General features: G+C 42.9%; 1 protein-coding gene across 1 annotated transcript in view; it reads right to left on the bottom strand.

The window, feature by feature from the left end:
- The window catches only part of ZC2HC1B (zinc finger C2HC-type containing 1B), a 73,631-nt gene extending 58,862 nt beyond the window's left edge, over positions 1–14,769 (bottom strand). Inside the window, exon 1 of the mRNA XM_003811549.5 lies at positions 14,664–14,769. Within this exon, the coding sequence (XP_003811597.1) occupies positions 14,664–14,691 (28 nt within the window). The 5' untranslated portion in view covers positions 14,692–14,769. The remainder of the gene's footprint in view (positions 1–14,663) is intronic.
- Between the last annotated feature and the right edge of the window lie 345 nt (positions 14,770–15,114).

The following is a 15,114-nucleotide window of genomic DNA, read 5'->3' as shown; positions in this document are numbered from 1 at the left end:
TACTTCCCAAACTAACAGTAAGGGAGAACTGAGAACCATCCAGATTCACACTACAGACTCTTAAAAGTCACAGGAACTCCTGGACAGCATGTACCTCTAAAACTGAGGCAGGCGAATGAGGAGGAAGAGACTGTCAAAATATGGAGGACCAAGGGGAAAGCTGTTTGAAAGAAGTTAAGATTCCTAGATTGCGCCCTGCCCCCAACCCCTGCCCCACACCGCAAGTCTCCTGCTCCTTGGATAAATGCCCTTCCCTGTCTCTAGGTGATTCTACTTTCTGGAAAGGAAAAAATATGCAGTCTGTGCATTAGTCAATATAAAGCATGTCTGAAGGCATGAGTATAGAGCAAACACAGATAGGTAGGTATAGATACAGACATACAGTCAATTCTCATTATTTTTGGTAGTTAAGTTCTATAAAGTCACTGTGAGCACTGAATTAGCAAATACTGAACTGTGGCTCCTAGGGGAAATATAGGGTTAGGTTCCTGTGAGTCTCTGGTCACAACATTTTTGTTAATGGATCAATACAAAACCTTGTTTTATGCATGTTTCTGTTTAAAGACACCTTCTTTATAGTGTTGATTCAGTAATGTTGAACTCATGCCAATAGTGCTGTAACTCATGACTGAATGTTTACCTAATGCACATATTTTCTCCTTAGGGCAAATCACAGCCTTGAGCTTAGGAACACTAGACAGCACTTCAGCACTGTTCTAGGCAGCCTTTCCCCTCCCCTTCCGCCTTTGAGACAAGGTCTTGCTCTGTCACCCAGGCTGGAGTACAATGGTGCGATCTTGGCACACTGCAACCTCTGCCTCCTGGATTCAAGCGATCCTCCCACCTCAGCCTCCTGAGTAGCTGGGAGCACAGGCCCACACCACCACACCTGGCTAACATGGCCATTTTAAACAGTGAAATCACCAAAGAAAAAGCACAAAAATGTGGAAAATGTGGCACTAAATAGCCCATGGAAGGAACTTGAGTACATTATGAACACTAAAACAAGAAAGTAGAGTACTACCTTGTTCAACCTCAACTGGGAAAATGTGCTGAATGACTCAACTTTTTTATCACTATGTGCATGTCTGCAAATGACTGTAAAAGTGCCACAAGTACTGATGTTAGGGTTACAAGTAAGTTTTAGCAAGTAGGTAAATTTGCAAACAGGGAATCCATGAATAACAATAATCAGCTATATATGTATGCATGTCTACGTATACATGTATACAGGTACATATATACAATCTAGTGATTAATTTCATGAATAGTGATACTGAAAGCAGAGAATATCCACATGCCCATCTTCTTCTACTTGGCTTAGAGGACTCTGCTTGCCAAACCCTTACAGGGCAAAATGTAACTTCTCTGGGAATCAAATTATTCCACTAGCAAATATGTAAAGATACTGATATTGGGAGATTCCCACACAGCTCACTCAGACCACCCTACAATACAGCTCAGTCATGAAATACTGCTCACTTGTTCATTATTTCCATTTTTTTCCTCTTCCAGTCTTAATGATGAGCAAACAGACAGGAATTTCCAAAGATCTGAAGAACGTCTCTAGCAGGTAAGTCCAAAACAGACAAAAAAAAAATTAAAGGAAAATTATAACTCTTAGAAATTAAAAAAGTCTTGCTGGGCACAGTGGCTCATGCCTGTAATCCCAGCACTTTGGGAGGCAGAGGCGGGCGGATCACCCGAGGTCGGTAGTTTGAGACCAGCCTGACCAACATGGAGAAACCCTGTCTCTACTAAAAATACAAAAATTAGCCAGGCGTGGTGGTACATGCCTGTAATTCCAGCTACTCAGGAGGCTGAGGCAGGAGAATAGCTTGAACCCAGGAGGTGGAGGTTGTGGTGAGCCGAGATGGCGCCATTGCACTCCAGGCTGGGCAAAAAGAGCAAAACTCTGTCTCAAAAAAAAAAAAAAAAAAAAAAAAATTAAAAAAGTCTTTAGGAGAAAAACTCAACAGAGAGTTGAAAGATAAAATTAGGAAAATCTCCCAGAAAATAAAGTAAAATGGCATAGAAATGGGAAAGAAACAAGCAAATTAGAATACCAGTCCAGACGGGTCTACTCCAAATAATACTTCAAGAGAGAAAAAGGAGAAAATACAAGGAAGAGAATAAAAATAATTTTTAATTATTTCCAAAAAAGAAGGACATAAACCTCCTGTGGTGGTTAATATTGAGTGTCAACTTGACTGAATTGAAGGATGCAAAGTATTCATCGTGGGTGTGTCTGTGAGGGTGTTGCCAAAGGAGATTAACACTTGAGTCAGTGGGCTGGGAAAGGCAGACCCACCCTCAATCTCGGTGGGCACCATCTAATCAGCTGCCAGCAAGGCTAGAATATAAAGCAGGCAGAAAAATACGAAAAAAACTAGACTGGCCTAACCTCCTAGCCAACACCTTTCTCCTGTGCTGGATGCTTCTAGCCCTTGAACATCAGACTCCAAGTTCTTCAGTTTTGGGACTCAGACTGGCTCTCCTTGCTCCTCAGCTTGCAGATGGCCTATTGTGGGACCTTGTGATCATGTGAGTTAATACTTAATACATTTCCCTTTATATATATATATATATTCCCCTTATATATATTTCCTATTAGTTCTGTCTCTCTAGAGAACCCTGACTAATACAGATTTTTGTACCAGGAGTTCTAGAAGAACAGAATATTAAGAATGGGGTTCTTTAATTGGTTTTGGGGTTTCTGGAGTTGGCTGCTTAATATAATTAGACCCAAAAATGCTAATGACTCTACTTCTAATAGTATGGAGAACACTGATAGACTTTGGCATGAACTGTTTAGAGAGTTACACAAAATAAATGCATTTGACACTCCTGATTCATTGCTCATGAGAGGCAAGGAGTTTAGTTACTCTATACATAATACCTTTGACCACATGTGGAGAACCAAGGAACATAATGAAGCTGGTTGGTTGCTCCTAAGTTCAGGGGACAGAGTAATGAAAGAAAATGATGAATTCAGGGATTTTAACTCCCAGCTTCAGAAGCAGATACTGAGCCTCAAATCTCCTAAGATTGCCCTGAGTGAGAGTCTTATCTCCTGTAGAGAAAGAGCTGAAATTGTGGAAAAACAGATACAAGCTCTTATCATGCAAGTGGCTGACCTGCAATGAAAGGTGCATGCACAGCCTTGCCAAGTGTCTACTGTTAAAGTGAGGGAATTGATTAGAAAAGAATGGGACCCTGCAACTTTGAATGGGGACATATGGGAAGACCCCGATGAAGCTGGGGACACTGAGTTTGTAAACTCTGATGAACCTTTTTTGCCAGAAGAAACAGCTTCCCCCTCCCCAGTAGTGGCAACATCCCTTCTCCGACCCATGCTGCTGTCAGCCTTTCCACCTTTGTCTGAGGAGATAAACCCTGTGCTGCCTGAGGCAACAGTGATGGCCTCCCCTGAGACAGTTGCCAGGCAAGATAATGTTGATTCTCCTCAGAAACCACCTCCAACACCTCTGTTTGCTTCTAGATCTATAGACAAAATTCCTGCGGGGCCCTAGAGGTGAGGTTGAGAATGTGACCCATGAGGAGGTGTGATACACTCGAAAAGAATTGTTTTCTAACTTATATAAACAGAAATCTGGAGAACAGGCATGGGAATGGATATTAAGGGTGTGGTACAATGGTGGAAGGAACATAGAGTTGGATCGGGCTGAATTTATAGATTTGGGGACACTAGTAGAGACTCTGCATTTAATGTTGCAGCTCAGGGAGTTAAAAAAAATTCTAATAGTTTATTTGCTTGGTTAGCTGAAATATGGATTAAAAGATGGCCCACTGGGAGCAAGCTGGAAATGCCTGATCTCTCTTGGTTTAATGTAGAAGAAGGGATCCAAAGGCATAATGATGGTGGAGTGGATTAGTCACTTTAGACCTACTCATCCCATCAGGGAGGGTCCAGAAAATATACCCTTGACCAATGCCTTGTAAAACAGATTTGTGAGGGCAGCACCTGCATCTCTGAAGAGCCCTGTAATTGCCTTTCTCTGTATGTCACATCTAACAGTGGGATACACAGTCACTCAACTACAAAATTTAAAAACAATGGGAATAGGCCAGGTGCAGTGGTGGCTCATGCCTGTAATCTGAACACTCTGGAAAGCTGAGGTGGGCAGATCACTTGAGGTCAGGAGTTCGAGACCACCCTGGCCAATATGATGAAACTCTGTCTCTACTAAAAATACAAAAATTAGCTGGAAGTGGTGGTGAGCACCTGCAGTCCCACATACCCGGGAGGCTGAGGCGGGAGAATCCTTTGAACCTGGGAGGTGGTGGTTGCAGTGAGCTGAGATTTTGCCACTGCACTGCAGTCTGGGTAACAGAAAGAGACCTCATCTCAAAAACAAAAAATAAATAAAAGAATAAATAAATAAATTGATATGATTTGGCTCTGTCTCCACCAAACTCTCAACTTGAATTGTATCTCTCAGAATTACCACATGTTGTGGGAGGGACCCAGGGGAAGGTAATTGAATCATGGGGGCTGGTCTTTCCCATGCTGTTCTTGTGATAGTAAATGAGTCTCATGAGATCTGATGGGTTTTTCAGGGGTTTGCACTTTTGCTTCTTCCTCATTTTCTCTTGCTGCCACCATGTAAGAAGTGCCTTTCACCTCCTGCCATGATTCTGAGTCCTCCCTAGCCATGTGGTACTGTAAGTCCAATTATACCTCTTTTTCTTCCCAGTCTCAGGTATGTCTTTATCAGCAGTGTGAAAACAGACTAATACAGTAAATTGGTACCAGTAGAGTGGGGTGTTCCTGAAAAGATACCTGAAAATGTGGAAGTGACTTTGGAACTGGGTAACAGGCAGAGGTTGGAACAGTTTGGAGGGCTCAGAAGAAGACAGGAAAATGTGGGAAAGCTTGGAACCTCCAAGAGACTTGTTGAATGGCTTTGACAAAATGCTGATGGTGATATGAACAATAAGGTCCAGGTTGAGATGATCTCAGATGGAGATGAGGAACTTGTTGGGAACTGAAGCAAGGGTGACTCTTGTTATTTTTTATCAAAGAGACTGATGGCATTTTGCCCCGCCCTAGAGATTTGTGGAAATTTGAACTTGAGAGATATGACGTAGGGTACCTGGTGGAAGAAATTTCTAAGCAGCAAAGCATCAAAAGGTGACTTGGGTGCTGTTAAAAGCATTCCATTTTAAAAGGGAAATAGACGATAAAAGTTCAGAAAATTTGCAACTTGATGATGCAGTAGAAAAGAAAAACCCATTTTTTGAGAAGAAATTAAAGCCAGCTGCAGAAATTTGCATAAGTAGCAAGGAGTCTAATGTTAATCCCCAAGACCATGGAAAAAATGTCTCCAGGCCATTTCAGAGACCTTCACAGCAGCCCCTCCCATCGAACGCCCAGAGGTCTAGGAGAAAAAAGTGGTTTCCTGGGGCAGGGCCCAGGGTACCCATGTACAGCCTAGGGACTTGGTGCCCTGTGTCCCAGCCACTTCAGCTGTGGCTGATTGGGGCCAATGTACAGCTTGGGCTATGCCTTCAGAGGGTGGAAGCCCCAAGCCTTGGCAGCTTCCATATGGTGTTGAGCTTGCGGGTGCACAGAAGTGAAGAATTGAGGTTTGGGAACTTCCCCCTAGATTTCAGAAGATGTATGGAAACGCCTGGATTCTCAGGCAAAAGTTTGCTGCAGGGGTGGGGCCCTCATGGAGAACCTCTGCTAGGGCAGTGAGGAAGGGAAATCTGGGGGTGGAGCCCCCACACAGAGTCCCTAGTGGAGCTGTGAGAAGAGGGCCACTGTCCTCCAGACCCCAGAATGGTAGATCCACTGACAGCTTGAACTGTGTGGCTCGAAAAGCCATGGACACTCAACACCAACCCATGAAAGCAGGCAGGAAGGAGGCTGTACCCTGCAAAGCCACAGAGGCAGAGCTGCCAAGACCTTGGGAACCCACCTCTTGCATCAGCATGACCTGGATGTGAGACATGGAGTCAAAGGAAATCATTTTGGAACTGTAAAATTTGACTGCCCTGCTGGATTTCACATTTGCGTGGGCCCTGTAACCCCTTTGTTTTGGCCAGTTTCTCCCATTTGAAATGGCTGTATTTGCCCAATACCTGCACCCTCATTTTATCTAGGAAGTAACTAGCTTGCTTTTGATTTTACAGTTCATAGGTGGAAGGGACTTGCCTTGTTTCAGATGAGACTTTGGACTGTGGAGTTTTGGATTAATGCTGAAATGAGTTAAGACTTTGGGAGACTGTTGGGGAGGCATGATTGGTTTTGAAATGTGAGGACATGAGATTTTCAGGGGCCAGGGGCAGAATGATATGGTTTGGTTGTGTCCCTACCCAAATCTCCACTTGAATTTTATCTCCCAGAATTCTTGTGTGTTGTGGGAGGGACCCAGAGGAAGATAACTAAATGGGGGCCGGTCTTTCCCATGCTATTCTTATGATAGTGATTGAGTCTCATGAGATCTGATGGATTTATGAGGGATTTCCACTTTTGCTTTTTCCTCATTTTCTCTTGCTGCCACCATGTAAGTAGTGCCTTTTGCCTTCTGCCATGATTCTGAGGCCTCCCCAGCCATGTGGAACTGTAAGTCTGATTAAACCTCTTTTTCTTCCCAGTCTCAGGTATGTCTTTATCAGCAGCATGAAAATAGACTAATACATAAATTTAAAAAATAAAAAATAAATATAGTGGGAATATTTGGATCCCGAGGTGGCAGGGGCCAAGTGGCAGCACTCAGCCATCAAAGGCAAGGTGGATGTAGCTACTGTAATGGACTGCAGAGGCAAAGTGGCAACAATCAGAATAGTCTGACACATATAGAGCTCTGGCACTGACTAATCACAGTGTTTCTAGAAGTGAAACTGAAAGGAAGCCTACTGTATTTTTACTTAATTTATATAAGCAGAAAACTTCTAGGTCAAATGGACAAAAGTCTAATCTGAATTATAAAAACAGAGAATCATGGCCCCTTAATTTCCAGACTTGAGCCAGTTTACGAACCCAGAGCTGCTTGAATGAAGGGGAGGCCGGGTCCCCTTGAAAAAGGACTCCATTACACTACTGACAATTTATGCTGTTAATCTTTCTCCCATCCTTCCCCAAGAAGACCTCTGGCCTTGTACCAGGGCAACTATGCATTGGGGAACAAGGAAATGATCAGACATTTCGGAAACTACTGGACACTGGCTCTGAGCTGATGTTGATTCCAGGGGACCCAAAACGTCATTATGGTCCTCCAGTTAACGTACGGGCTTATGGAGGTCAGGTAATAATGGAGTTTCAGCTCAGGTCCAAATTACAGTGGGTCCGGTGGATCCCTGGACTCATCCTGTGGTCATTTCCCCAGTGCCAGAATGCAAAATTGGCATAGACATACTTAGCAGCTGGCAGAACCCCCACATTGGCTCCCTGATTGGTCGGGTGAGGATTATTATGGTGAGAAAGGCCAAATGGAAGCCATAAGCACTGTCTTTACCTAGAAAAATAGTAAATCAAAAACAGTATCACATCCCTGGAGAGACTGTGGTGATTAGTACCACCATCAAGGACTTGAAAGACTCAGGGTGGTGATTCCTACCACATCCCTGTTCAACTCTCCCATTTGGCCTGTGCAGAAGACAGATGGATCTGGAAGAATGACAGTGGATTATCATAAGCTTAACCAAGTGGTGACTCCAACTGCAGCTGCTGTACCAGATGTGGTTTCATTGTTTGAGCCAATTAACACATTTCTTGGTACCTGGTATGCAGCCATTGACTTGGCAAATGCCCTTTTCTCCATTCCTGTCCGTAAGGCCCACCAGAAGCAATTTGCCTTCAGCTGGCAAGGCCAGAAATATACCTTTACTGTTCTACCTCAGAGGTATATTAACTGTTTGGCTTTGTGTCATAATCCAATTCAGAGAGACCTTGATCACTTTTTGCTTCCACAAGGTATCACACTGGTCCATTACATTGATGACATTATGCTGACTGGATCCAGTGAGCAAGAAGTAGTAAACACACTGGACTTATTGGTGAGATATTTGCATGCCACAGGATGGGAAATCTGATGAAAATTTAGGGAACTTCTTCCACAATAAAATTTCTAGGGGTCCAGTGGTATGGGTCCTGTTGAGATATTCCTTCTAAGATGAAGGATAAGTTGCTGCATTTGGCCCCTCCTACCACCAAGAAAGAGGCACAATGTCTAGTGGATCTATTTGGATTTTGGAGGCAACACATTTCTCATTTGGGTGTGTTAATCCCGCCCATTTATCAAGTGACCTGAAGCTGCCAGTTTTGAGTGGGGTCCAGAACAGGAGAAGGCTCTACAACAGGTCCAGGCTGCTGTGCAAGCTGCTCTGTCAATTGCGCCATATGACCCAGCAGATCCAATGGTACTTGAGGTGTCAGTGGCAGATAGCGATGCTGTTTGGAGCCTTTGGCAGGCCCCCAAAGGTGAATCACAGTGGAGGCCTCTAGGATTTTGGAGCAAGGCTCTGCCATCTTCTACAGATAATTACTCTTCTTTTGAGAGACAGCTCTTGGCCTGTTACTGGGCTTTGGTGGAAACTGAACGTTTGACTGTGGGTCATCAAGTCACCATGCAACCTGACCTGCCTATCACGAACTGAGTGCTTTCTGACCCATCTAGCCATAAAGTGGGTCATGCACAGCAGCATCCATCATCAAATGGAAGTGTATATACGTGATTGGACTCAAGCAGGTCCTAAAGGCACAAGTAAGTTACATGAGGAAGTGGCTCAAATGCCCAAGGTGGAGACTCCTGCCACCTTGCCTTCTCTCCCCTAGCCTGCACAAATGGCCTCATGAGGAGTTCTCTATGATCAGTTGACAGAAAAAGAGAAGACTAGAGCCCGGTTCACAGATGGTTCTGCACAATATGGAGGCACCACCCAAAAGTGGACAGCTGCCTTTCTAGGACATCCCTGAAGGACAGCCCCTTCCTAGGACATCCCTGAAAGTGGTGAGGGAAAATTTTCCCAGTGGGCAGAACTTTGAACAGTGCACTTGCTTGTGCACTTTGCATGAAAGGAGAAATGGTCAGATGTGCAATTATATACTGATTCATGGGCTGTTGCCAGTAGTTTGGCTGGATAGTCAGGGACTTGGAAGAAGCATGATTGGAAAATTGGTGACAAAGAAATTTGGGGAAGAGGTATGTGGATGGACCTCTCTGAGTGGTCAAAAACTGGAAAGATATTTGTATCCCATGTGAATGCTCACCAACTGGTGACCTCAGCAGAGGAGGATTTTAATAATCAAGTGGATAGGATGACCCGTTCTGTGGACACCACTCAGCCTCTTTCCCCAGCCACCCCTGTCGTCGCCCAATGGGCCCATGAACAAAGTGGCCATGGTGGCAGGAATGAAGGTTATGCATGGACTCAGCAACATGGACTTCCACTCACCAAAGCTGACCTGACTACAGCCACTGCTGAGTGCCCAATTTGCCAGCAGCAGAGACCAACACTGAGACCTCGATATGGCACCACTTCTCAGGGTGATCAGCCAGCTACCTGCTGGCAGGTTGATTACATTGAACCTCTTCCATCATGGAAAAGGCAGAGGTTTCTCCTCACTGGAATAAACACTCACTCTGGATATGGGTTTGCCTATCCTCCATGCAATGCTTCTGCCAAGACTACCATCCATGGACTCATAGCATGCCTTATCCACTGTCATGGTATTCCACACAGCATTGCCTCTCTTTACAGAGAGAGAGGCACTCACTTTACAGATAAAGAAGTGCGGCAGTGGGCGCATGCTCATGGAATTCACTGGTCTCACCATGTTCTTCATCATCCTGAAGCAGTTGGATTGATATAACGGTGGGATAGCCTTTTGAAGTCACAATTACAACAACTAGGTGACAATACGTTGAAGGGCTGGGGTAAAGTTCTCCAGAAGATCGTGTATGCTCTACTACTCCACAACAGAGGTAAGGAAGAGTAGGCATGGAATACAGGAGATCTATTAGGGTGTCTCTTAGTATTACCATGTCCTGTGATTCAGGTCAATGGGAAACTACAACAGCCCAATCCAGGCAGGACTACAAATGGCCCAGACCCTTCAGGAATGAAGGTTTCGGTCACTCCACCAGGAAAAAACCATGACCTGCTGAGGTGCTTGCTGAAGAAAAAGGGAATACAGAATGGGTAGTAGAAGAATGTAGTCATCAATACCAGCTATGACCACGTGACCAGCTGCAGAAATGAGGACTGTAATTGTCATTAGTATTTCCTCCTTCTTTTGTTAAAAACATGTTTGTGCATGTACACACGTGTACTAAGAAGATATCTTCATTTTATTTACTTTTTCCTTCATCATGTGACATAAGATTTATTGACTTCACATCAGCATTTAAGAATTGTTAACTTTATGTAATAGCATTTGGGTTGGGGATTGGTGCATTTCTGGTTGTATGAAGGATAGTTGTATTACGTTAGGCATAATTATGACCTTATTATTGTCTTTATTTGAAGATTATGTATGATCTCAGGAGATGGGTATGGGTTGAAGTTGACAAGAGGTAGACTTGTGATGGTTAATACTGAGTGTCAACCTGATTGGAATGAAGGATGCAAAGTTATTGATCCTGGGTGTGTCTGAGAGGGTGTTGCCAGAGGAGATTAACATTTGAGTTAGTGGGCTGGGGAAGGCAGACTCATCCTTAATCTGGGTGGGCACCACCTAGTCACCTGCCAGCGCAGATCGAATCTAAAGCAGGCAGAAAAAAAAATGTGAAAAGACTAGACTGGCCTAGCCTCCCAGCCTACATCTTTCTCCTGTGCTGGATGCTTCCTGCCCTCAAACATTGAACTCCAAGTTCTTCAGTTTGGGCACTGTACTGGTTGTCCTTGCTCCTCAGCTTGCAGACGGCCTATTGTGGGACCTTGTGATTGTGAGTTAATACTTAATAAATTCCCCTTTATATACAGATCTAGCCTATTAGTTCCATCCCTCTAGAGAACCCTAATATACCTTCTGATTTAAAAGACTCAGTAAAATGGAAGTTTCAGAACAGTGAAGACAGATTCTACAGACTTCCAAAGAAAAATCAGATACAAATGATCAGCAATCAGGATGGCTTCAGATTCCCAAAAAGCAAAATTGGAAATGGAAACAAATGGAAGAAACCCTTTAAACTTCTGAGGTAAAATAATCTACAACCAAGAATTCTATATTCAGTCAAGCTGTCAATCCAACATAAGAGTAGAATATATTTCCAGACATCCAAGTTCCCAAAAAGTCTACATCCCCTGTACCCCATTTCATGAATTACTGGAGGACGTGATCCACAAGCATGTGAATGAGATATAGGAAAAGGCAATTATAGACTGGATAGAGAAAAGGGAATTCCCAGTATGATAGCTGGGCACAACAACCAAAGAGCAACCAGTCGAGGTTTGAGGTGTGTGATTAGAGACAGACGTGTTGACGGCTATCACGACTAAGATATTCACTGCCTTCATAATCTCAAGATAGTATATTCAAGGAAGTCTGGCTCCCATTTTGTTCTACACTTGTCATGTTTGGCCATATTCTAATAAAGTGCCTGCTCTCCCTTTTGTGTCCTGATCTCTAGATCAGTTGGAGACACTCATTTCACCCCATAGGAAGGTTCTGCATTGATCTTGAGAGGTCAGGGTGAGTTTAGAAGCAGAAAATATAAAACAAGAATGCAATCCTCTAAGCATATTTCTGCAGATCCTGGATGCCTAAACTGTGACTTGTTCCCTAAAACTCACTCATCACCTTGCTCACTGACATCTAAACATGGGTTCTTGTAAACTCTAGAAATGGAAGTCAGACCCAGGGACTGTTCACAGTTCATCTTCCCTAGGATGCTTTCATCTAATTGGTAGCAAACACTGACCTCAAAAAGCTAAGTTTGTTTATTTCAATTGTTCAAAATGAACCAAGATGTTGTGTTTAAGGATACTATACAAGTGGCTTTAAAAAAGAAGGAAAAACTTAACGCAGGTTAAGTATCCCTTATCCAAAATGCTTGGGACCAGAAGTGTTTCAGATTTTTTTTCAGACTTTGGAACAAGATATCATGGGGATGGGACCCAAGTCTAAACACTTTATTTCGTATGTCACCTTACACACACAGCCTGAAAGTAACTTTTTGCAATATTTTAAATACTTTTGTGCATGAAACAAAGCTTGTATTAAGTACTTATGCACGGTATTTTCTATTTGTTGTCTCACATTGGCACTCAATGTTTTTGGATTTTGGATTAGAGATGTTCAACTTCTATGACAGCTGGATACTATGCAAGAATTACCTGAGGGGAAAGAGTGAAATAAAATCAAGGATGGATTCACAGGGGACTTCTATGTTCTATTTCTTAACTTGAACAGTGGCCCTGTGTTTGCTTTAAATATTCTCCTGTAAGTTTCACAATTAAAATGCAAGGCCATTAGAATTTCTACCTTCTCTGCCCTTTAACTGGAACAAGACTGATAAAGCATACCAATGTCAACCCACATGAAGAAGTAACATATAATTATTGAAAATGTAACAGTAAAATTACAAGAGGTTAGAGTTCTTTCAACTGAGGTGACTTGATGACATCAAAATGGAGATGTAGATACAGGGCATCACAGGTAATACACACAAGCGGTAACTGCACTTCAGACACTTAGACTTGTAAAGTAACAGTACAGACAGTCCTCAACTTACAATGGTTCAAGTTAACAATTTTTCCATGATGGTGAGAAAGCAATATGTATTCAGTAGAAAGTGGTACAATCCTCTCATGATGCTGGGCAGCAGTGGTGAGCCACTGCTCCCAGTCAGCCATGTGATCACGAGGGCAAATTGATAACTCTACAGTGTGCTGTATTGCCAGATGATTTTGCACAACTGTGGGCTAATGGAAAGTATTCTGAGCAAGTTTAAGGTAGGCTAGGCTAAGCTATGATGTTCAGTAGGTTAGGTGTAGTAAATGCATTTTTGGCTTACCATGTTTTCAGCTTATGGTGGGCTTATCAGGGCATAATCCCACCATGAGTCAAGGAGCATCTGTGGTACTATGATATCCAAGTGGTTTTACACCGGTCACGGGCAGTGCTTAAACAAAATAGGTGGGCCGGGCGTTGGTGGCTCATGCCTGTAATCCCAGCACTTTGGGAGGCTGAGGCGGGCGGATCATAAGGTCAAGAGTTTGAGACCAGCCTGGCCAACATGGCGAAACCCTGTCTCTACTAATACAAAAATTAGCTGGGCATGGTGGTGCACACCTGTAATCCCAGCTACTCGGGAGGCTGAGGCAGGGGAATCGCCTGAACCCGGGAGCTGGAGGTTGCAGTGAGATGAGATCGCGCTACTGCACTCCAGCTTGGGCGACAGAGCAAGACCTGTCTTGGCAAAAAAAAAAAAGTTTAAGATACAAATTCTTCAGGATTTTGCCCCCTGCCTGGATCTCTTAGGCCTTTCTCTCCTCCCTAACCCCAGTGATTCTAGGCCCTGCTATGGTTCTTTCTACGTTTAATTCTTTTCTGAAATCTTTCCCATCTATCCATTCATTCATACACTACTTTGTGACTGTATACTGAATGCCAGGCACCCTTCCAGACCTAAGGATAAAGCAATAAATAAAACACTGTGCCTTCAGGGTTTGTCCTGCGAGAGGAGACTGAAAAACAGTCCTCTGCGTCAACAGATGTTGTGGAGAACATAAACCAGGGAAGGAGGGTCAAGGATGCAGGGGAGGGATGCGTGCAGGATTTTTAAATACAAGCTCAGGGAATAGCCTATAGTGAAGGTTACAGCTGAGCATCAACCATAAGGAAGGTCTGTCTGCAGTGAAAGCACTTCTGGGGGAACAGCAAGTACCAAGATTCTAATTACAAGTGGTACTTACCACAGTGATAGTATTGCCAGTTACATTTCGCTGCACCTATCCTGCCTCCTCAGACCATGTGGCTCCTGAAGGCAAAAACCCTCTGATCTCTTGGGCTCCCAACATTTAGCATGGAGCTTTTATGTTCAGTTCCCAATAATCATTTATAGATTTTTAGAGAACCAAGATATCAGAAAATTCATTTAAAGTATCATGAATTTGTTCTTCAGAATAAAATTAAAATATTTAAGTTTGGAGTATAACCTGCCTAAATCACAATATGCTTCATCAAGACTCGTGGCCTAGTCTTTTTCTCTTAATTGCAAAATATATAATATATGGATTTAAACACAGTGAAGTTAGCACCTCATAACACAGAATTTGAGTAACATGACAAAGAAACATCCAATGCCTATTAAGACTCTTGCTGTTTTTGAGAATCTTCAGTTGAGACAGCTATCAAAATAAATGGCCAATCCTTTTAGTACTTACATTCTCAATATTGACATAAACCATCATCTGACCCTTTACTTCACAGGTTGGCATTTAAATACATTCTCTCCAGTATCCTACTTCTGCAATGACAAGCTCTTCAGTCAAGATTTTTTTCTAGCCAATGTTGGTAGAATACCTAATGCCATCAGTTTTGACAACTCTTTAAAAATCCTACAATACTTAGATTTAAACGGATCACACATGGTAGAACAAGCTAATACCTACCAGCTTTGGAAAAGCCATAAATGAATGATTACAGATGAAGGCATTTTCTAATAATTTAGATATCAAGTGCAGCTCACCTGCCAAAAATGGTTCTGCCCCAGCCATTCTGTTCCTAACTCAGAGCAACAGTGTTCACAGATTTTTACAGCCCAGTCCAGATAACAACATACTAGTCAAGAACATAAACCAGGACCACTAATCTGTTGCAAGAAGTCACAGTTTACCAAATAATCAACAATTGTGATGATGTCATTGCCTAAACCTTGAAAAAGTTTAAATCAGTTAAAACAAAAATCAACTCATCAAAAACAGGGAAAGTTTTCAACGATGTATTTTAATCAAGTATGAATGGTTCCAAGCATTAACTAATGTTGAAAAGACAAACTCTCCAGTTTAAACTGAAATAAATATTTCTGATTTTGAACTAGGGACTCACTGAAGCCAAATAAGTTTTCTTATTTCCTTGACTATTCTGTTTCTGGCCTTCACTGTTCCTAAATCCCAAAAGCAAGTCATCCAGTAATATAA

Source organism: Pan paniscus, chromosome 5 (assembly GCF_029289425.2).
Source record: "Pan paniscus chromosome 5, NHGRI_mPanPan1-v2.0_pri, whole genome shotgun sequence".
Lineage (NCBI taxonomy): Eukaryota > Metazoa > Chordata > Mammalia > Primates > Hominidae > Pan > Pan paniscus.
Note: the sequence above shows the minus strand (reverse complement) of the source record. Positions and strands in the feature narration are given on the sequence as shown.